Source organism: Ascaphus truei, chromosome 7 (genome assembly GCF_040206685.1).
Source record: "Ascaphus truei isolate aAscTru1 chromosome 7, aAscTru1.hap1, whole genome shotgun sequence".
Taxonomy (NCBI): domain Eukaryota; kingdom Metazoa; phylum Chordata; class Amphibia; order Anura; family Ascaphidae; genus Ascaphus; species Ascaphus truei.
In genome coordinates this window covers 63,462,435-63,469,934 of record NC_134489.1, presented here as the reverse complement: position 1 = coordinate 63,469,934, position 7,500 = coordinate 63,462,435, and the positions used below count along the sequence as shown (strand labels likewise).

Genomic DNA, 7,500 nt, shown 5'->3' with positions numbered 1-7,500 from the left:
CCCCTCGCTGTGACCACAGACCAATCGGAATACTCGGTGACGCGGATAGGCTGGCTGTGTATGGAGAGCAGTAAGGCCAGCCAACCAGCGTCGCTGAAGATTCTGATAGGTCCGTGGTTATAGAGAGGCAGTGAGGAGTGTGCGTGCAGCAGCGGGAAGCAGGTACAAGTAGGTACACCATCTGCGAAAACAGTACTGTACCGGCTGAATCAGTACAGTTGGAGGGTCAAGCATATCAGACCCCAAACTGCTACCTCTAGGAATACAATAGTGCAGAGTATCAGACCCGAAACGGTAACCTCTAGGAATACTATGCTCCAGAGTATCAGACCCCAGATTGTTACATCTAGGAACAGCATAGAAAGGGTGTCATCTGTAACTGACATTGTGCTTCCCTACTCCAGGAAGGGGGTAGGGTTACCTATATGCACTGGACCTTATTCCCCCCTGCCCCCCGTAGGAGAAGAGGAGCTCTTCCTGTAGGTGCTCCCCATTCACATGGCTTGTTCCATTACTGGGTATGGGGGGGAGGGCGGAGAGAATTAGGGTTACCTATATGAGCTGTACCTTATTATTTACCCCAGCAGAAGATGAGCTCTTCATGTAGGTGTTCCCCATATTTCATCTCTTCTAAGAGTATCCTTTTATAATAATATTTTTTTTCTTCCAGTGCTGACAGCGTATATATGCAGCGCTGGCTGTATATAGAATGTTGCAGACACACCGAGTCCCTGCCCTGTAAGGCTTACAATCTAATTGTAGTGCTTGAGGCATTGAGGCTTGAGTGGGATAAAGTGACTTGCCAAGGTCACAAGGAGCCGACATCGGAATTTAAACTACTGTAGGTTCCCCTACTTCAAAGGCAGTGTTATTAGCACTGAGCTCCTCATATAGCCCTATCATTATTATTCATATTATTAACAGTTATTATCATTAATATTCACATTATCATCATGTATTATAGTTTGTACTCCAAACATTAATAGTTATTAGCATTATTATTCATACTATAATCTTTTATTCCTATTTTGTTCAGCTGTTATCATTACTATTCATATCAGTTAGCATTTATTGCTTCTGCCACTGTTCATTCATTTTTTCGTGTGTGTAAATTTTCTTTTTATTGAAGAAATACAATCGTCTGTCCAGATGATTTTGACAGAACAATTTTTTTTTTTATCAATTACACATATTCTAGGATCTGCATGGATCTCAACCTTACCAAGTGGATATATCACATTTTCATAGCTACACAATCCAAAAAAATGAAAATCTAAACATAATTATTACATAACACAGCATAGGGGAATGAAATAAAAATAAATAAACAAAATAAGAACGATGAACCTAAACGTAAAACTTGAAAATAAGTGTTGAGATCAAAGGCTTATAGCATATCCCCAGCATTATGTATAAACATTATATAATATATATGCAGGTAACATGCACCTCTCCCCAAAGGACTCCGACATACCTAAATATGTACCCGTCCCTACGTGGTTGTCCAAAGACTGGACTTTAGTCTGGTTTATTCTAGTTTAAGTTGGTATAATGTGGTGAGACAAGATAATGAATTAACCACGAGTTAATATTGCTCCCTTTTCTATTATAGTCCAGCCTATCCCATATCCTTCCCATATCATTATCATAAACCAAACCATTCTTTACATCTTAGCCATGGGTCCCATACCGACTCAAATCTCACCATTGTGTCCTGTTAGATGTGTGCCAGACGTTCCATCGTATATATGTCCCAGTCCCTTCTTGTCCACCATACCTCTAGGTTGGAATTTGTTATTTCCAAAAAGGTAATAGGACTTCTCGCTGCGTTCAGAAGATAAGAGATTTTTGGAGTCTGTGATTAGGAATGATAACTCTATTAAGAAGGACTATCCACAGGGTTGCCACCACTCTGAGTTTGACCCGGAAACTACAGGTTTTGGGCACTTACCTCCAGGCTACGGGTTCAGCTTCTTAATCTTCGGGTGGCGGCGTGGTGCGGCGGTGTCTCCGGCATTCTCCAGATGCTCCAGTGAACATGGCTGCACGGCATCAAGTGACGCCGCGTTGCCATGGCAGTGGGACGCTACGTGGCGTCACGATGCCATGTTCACTGGAGTTTGGGGGGGGGACATACAGGAGAATGCCGGGAGACGCAACGGCACCACGCTGCTGCAGGTAAGATTTTTTTTTCCCTCCGGGTTGGCCTTCAGTAGAAGGTGGCAACCCTGACTATCCATGGACCATCTGGTACCAGATGTTGTCCAATACCAACTTCCAATCATTTCTAATATATGGACATTCCCACCAGATATGCAATAATGTGCCCTTTAGGCCGCGCTTATAGTGCTGGCGACGGCGAAGCGACCGCTGACGTCACCCGTTGCCTCCCACGATAGTTGTAATTAGTTTTTTAGCGACGGTCGCCAGTGACGTCCCTAAAGGGGGCGGGCCGTGCAATTTGATTGGTTTAGAAACAGTTGGTTACATGTGGTGACTATCTCTAAAAAATCAAATAGACCCGGCTACCAATTTTCCAGGCGCGACGTCGCTCCGTCGCGCTTACTATAAGCGCTGGCGACGGAGTCAATTGTTTTGTTTTCGGTCGCGGGCACTATAGACCACAATCCCTCCAGCACCTATCAGATGTATTAGGATACATTGTTTTCAGCCACACCGGGGTGTAATACCAGCTATAGATTATTTTATAGACACTTTCCAGAGTCTTAATATTGATTGATAACAATTGGATCAATTTATTATTTTTGTGCTTATAGTGTATAAATCCACATCTACATTCCCTATTTCTCCAGAACGCCCTGGATGCTCCAATCCTTTAACATATATCCAATTCAGGAATCCACCATGGGCAGTAGGGGGTTCTTATTACCTTTGTGTTAAGAGTTTACTATATGATCTGTACCTAACCCTCTGCCTTCTCCCACAGTAAGATCTTCCAATAGGGGCTAATCCCCAGTCACATGACCTGTTCCATTATAGGAAATGAGGGGGGTTTGGGTTACCATTGATCCTGTGTTTCCCTCCGCAGAGGATGGTGAGCTCTTTCTGAAAGTATTGATCCCCAGCTATGCGGCCGGTTCCATTATCGGGAAGGGGGGTCAGACCATTGTGCAGCTGCAGCGGGAGACGGGCGCTACTATCAAACTCTCCAAGTCCAAGGACTTCTACCCAGGTAAGAGCAGGCGCTTTAGAGATGGCTGCAGTGCCACGAGGGAGGAGTTTGAAATCTTTGACTCCATATTGCTTAGCAAGGCTCACTCCTGAACGGGCTCCTTTGGCTCATGCAGGCCACAGTAGACCCTGGGTTGCCACAGTAACGGCTCACTGCCGGAAGGCTTTTGAAGCCACTGTAGGCTGCAGCCTGAGCCATAAAGGCACCAGGTTGCCATGGAAATGGTTCATTGCCACCCAAGCTCTGTAGGCCTCAGTAGGCCGCAGCTTGAGCCATTGTACTCCCACGTTGCCGTGGAGACAGCTCACTGCGACACAGGCTCAGTAAACTCCTCGCTTAGGCTTCAGCCTGAGCCGTAATAGGAAGTGGGTTGCCACGGAAATGGCTCACAGTCTGACAGGCTTCACAAGGCTGTGTAAGCCCAGGTTGCCATGGAGACGGCTCGCTGCCACAAAGACTGCTAGGCTCGTGTACGCCTCTCCCTGAGCCATTTTAGTCCCAGATTGCTGTAGTGATTGCTCACCGCTAGTCAGACTTTGCAGGGCTAGGGTTTGAAAATGGAGGTAGTAGTGCTTACTCTGCTACATTGTCAGCCTACCCCTCACACCAATACAACCCTCAGTGTATATGCACACCTCTGCTATAACCCTCTTCTCTCTCCTCGCAGGGACGACAGAACGCGTTTGTCTGGTGCAAGGATCAGCAGAGGCGCTGCTCACTGTGCACAGCTTTATTGCTGAGAAGGTGCGCGAGATACCACAGGGAGCAGTCAAGAACGAGGGTATCGGCATCATATCCCCCCAGACCACCATGAACCCTGAGCGTGCCAAGCAGGTGCGCACAGCATCCTCTGCCACTACACACACAGCATCCTGTACTAATCACTGCGCGGCATGCACATCATTCTCTGCTAATTACTATACTACACACACTACTTCTTCTACTAATCACTGCTCAGAATGCACATCATCTTGTGCTAATCACTACTATGCTTACACTGTATCTTCAACTAACCAGTACTCTGCTTGCACTGCATTCTGTACTATTCACAGCTCTGCATACATTCGCAATGCGTCCTGCGCTAATCACTTCGGTGCTCGTGCTAATTACTACATCTGCTATTCACGACTCTGCATCCTGTGCTAACCACTACTTGCGCTAAATGATCTGCTAACCGCTGCTTACGCTCTATCTTGTGCTGTAGACTATACTAATCACTGCTTTGCCTACACTACCTCCTGTGCTATCACAGCTCTGCTTGCACTGAATCCTCTACTACTCTGCTTGCACGGTGTCCTCTGCTAACCACCGTATGCTCTATATCTTGTGCTCACAGTACATTCTGTGCTAATCCCTGCCCTGCACTGCACACACAGCACTCATCTGCACCACACAGCATCCTTTATTAACCTCATCTCTCTACACACACACAGAGCATCTTCTGTTAACCTCATCTCTCTACACACACAGCATCCTGTACTAACCCAATCTCTATACACACGCACACACTATAATCTTTGCTCAACCTGCGCTGCTCCCTCTGCACACAATGTATCCTCTTCGTGACCTGCACCGCTCACTCTGCACACACACTATCCTCTGCACACACACTATCCTCTGCTCACTCTACACAGATACCTCTACATACACAGTACCCTTTACTAAACCTATCTATATACATACACTCAGAGTATCCTGCCCCCACCCCCCTCCTACACTACTTCCTTTGCACACACAACATCCTGTCCTCTCTCCCCTCGCAGGCCAAGCTGATCGTGCCCAACACCACGGCCGGCCTGATTATCGGCAAGGGGGGAGCCACAGTGCGGGGCATCATGGAGGAGTCTGGTGCCTGGGTGCAGCTCTCCCAGAAGCCCGCAGGGCCCAACCTGCAGGAGCGCGTGGTGACGGTGAGCGGTGAGGCAGGGCAGGTGCAGCGAGCACTGCGCAGGATTCTACACAAGGCTCGGGACGACCCCCCACAGAACAGCGCCCACCTCAACATCAGCTACATCAACACCGCGGGACCCGTTGCCAACTCCAACCCGACTGGCTCTCCCTACGCAGGCGGAGCACCAGAGCCAGCACTCACCCCCTTCCCTTCGGCCATGCCCGCCCCCGCCATGACGGGTGGTGACCTCCTGGCCATCTCCAGCGCCCTCAACACGCTGGCCAGCTATGGCTACAACACTGGCTTGGGCTTCAACACCCTGGTGGGCAGTGTCAACCCTGCCGTTAGCCTATTGGCATCGTACGCAGGCGAGGGGATGGCGGGGATGGCAGGGATGGGAGGGCCTCTTGGGCTGGGAGGGATCCTGGTGGATAAGCTGGCGGAGAGTGGGGGAGGCAAGGAAATGCTGGAGATGGCGGTGCCCGAGACCTTGGTGGGCGCTATCTTGGGAAAAGGGGGAAAGACACTGGTGGAGTACCAGGAGCTGACAGGTGCACGCATCCAGATCTCCAAGAAGGGCGAGTTTGTGCCAGGCACCAGGAGCCGGCGTGTGACCATCACTGGGCCGCCAGGGGCCACGCAGGCTGCCCAGTATCTCATCGGGCAAAGGGTGGCGTACGAGCAGGGAGTGAGGGCTAGCAACCCGCAGAAGGTGGGCTAGGTGAGGAGGGGGCAGGCATTGGTGTAAGTGGGAAGTAGTTGGCGTGAGTGGGAGACAGTCTGACACCTCTAGGGCTGGTGAGTGTGGGGTGGGGGGGGAGAAAAAGTCTGGCATCTTTTGGACTAGGGAGGGAGCAGAACCTGGCACCTTTAGAGCTGGAGGGGGAGAGGGAGTCAAAGCCTAACACCTATAGGGTTGAAAGGGAAAGAGGTAAATAGAGACTGGCACCTTTTAGGGCTGGAGAGAGACAGCTGTCACCTCTAGGGCTGAAGGAAGGAGGGGGGGAGGGATTAATAGATATTGTTTTTACCCCCAAAAATGTGAAATTTCAAATTTTTAAGACAAACAAAATAGCAATAAGGGCAAATTTTGCACACAAAAAAATGTGAATAATCAGTCCCCTCCGCCCGCAGGGTGACACAAAGGGAACCTGGGAGTCTGTCCCTCTCTCCCCCCCACCCCCCACACCTCCTGCAGGGTGACAGATATAGGGGACCTGGGTCTGTTCCTCCCCTCCCTTCAGGGTGATACAGGGACACAGGCAGACGGGACCAGGCATGCTGTCCCTCCCCCCCAGGAGGTGACAGACAGAGGGGGAGCTGAGAATCTCCCAATCTCCCAAGCCCCTATGTAATCTTCAACATGCCTCCCATGTCCTCACTCTTTTTAAACTCATGCAATTGTGCCAAAACCCCAAGTCAGTGCCAAAAACATCAACTTTGCCCCCAATTCAATGGGGGGCATTAAAAAGTCCCCCGCCCAAGCTATAGAAGATACCTTTAGGACTACTATGAAAAATGGCTATTTTTACTTAATTTTAGCCCTTAATGCCAGTATTTTGGGGTCCAATAACCCCCAAAACCATAATTGGGGGTTATTAATTGGATTAGCGTAAAGGTTGAAAGAAATCAGGGCTAAATCCCGGCTTTAGGCCCTATTTCAAATTAGCCAAATTAGGGCCAAAATTACTCAAATGTGTATCTTTGGGGCAAAAACATGAAATGTTGAGGAAATTTGTCCTAGATTAGGAGAATACATTTTTTTTAGGGCGTAAATAGCATTTTTAGTAGGGAAATTGGGGTCTCCCAGAATTTTTTTAGGTTACCAGTGAGGGAAAGGTGATCACTAAGTTTCGCATAGCTTCCTCTGTGCATGTGAGCTTACCCGGAATAGAGGAGATTTAGTCATTGCCGTGTTAGAGTATACAGTATAAAGGGGTTGTAATAATATTTAGAGCAGGGGACTCTCTGCTATTCCGGCGCTGAGCAAGAGCACACACACACACACCTCTCTGTATAGCACCACGGCATCATATTTACTGTCTGTGCCAAACATTGCCTGGGTTATATCGGGGTGTAAAACAGCAAAAAAAAAATATATATATCCATATAGATCACTACTGGGTGCGTGTGTGTGTCTGTATGTATATGTGTGTGTATACATATAAATATATATGTACACACACACACACCACATATATTCCTACTAGGTCTCCATATAGATAGCTATTGGTACTTTTGTGTATGGATATATATATATATCCACACATATATATGAACATGTATATATCTATATATGAATATATATACAGAAACACAAACGGTTATACGTATTTAAAATATATGTGTGTGTATATATATATTTGCATTCATACAAGTATATATATATATATATATATATACTGTACATACGTAT

At 47.6% G+C, this 7,500-nt stretch overlaps 1 protein-coding gene across 1 annotated transcript in view; it reads left to right on the top strand.

Moving 5' to 3' along the window:
• NOVA2 (NOVA alternative splicing regulator 2) overlaps positions 1 to 7,500 on the top strand; it is a 13,365-nt gene that overhangs the window by 4,763 nt on the left and 1,102 nt on the right. The window contains exons 2-4 of the mRNA XM_075608774.1: positions 3,050 to 3,193; positions 3,861 to 4,027; positions 4,957 to 7,500. The exon at positions 4,957 to 7,500 is cut by the window's right edge and continues 1,102 nt beyond it. Coding sequence (XP_075464889.1) covers positions 3,050 to 3,193; positions 3,861 to 4,027; positions 4,957 to 5,805 — 1,160 coding nt within the window. The 3' untranslated portion in view covers positions 5,806 to 7,500. The remainder of the gene's footprint in view (positions 1 to 3,049; positions 3,194 to 3,860; positions 4,028 to 4,956) is intronic.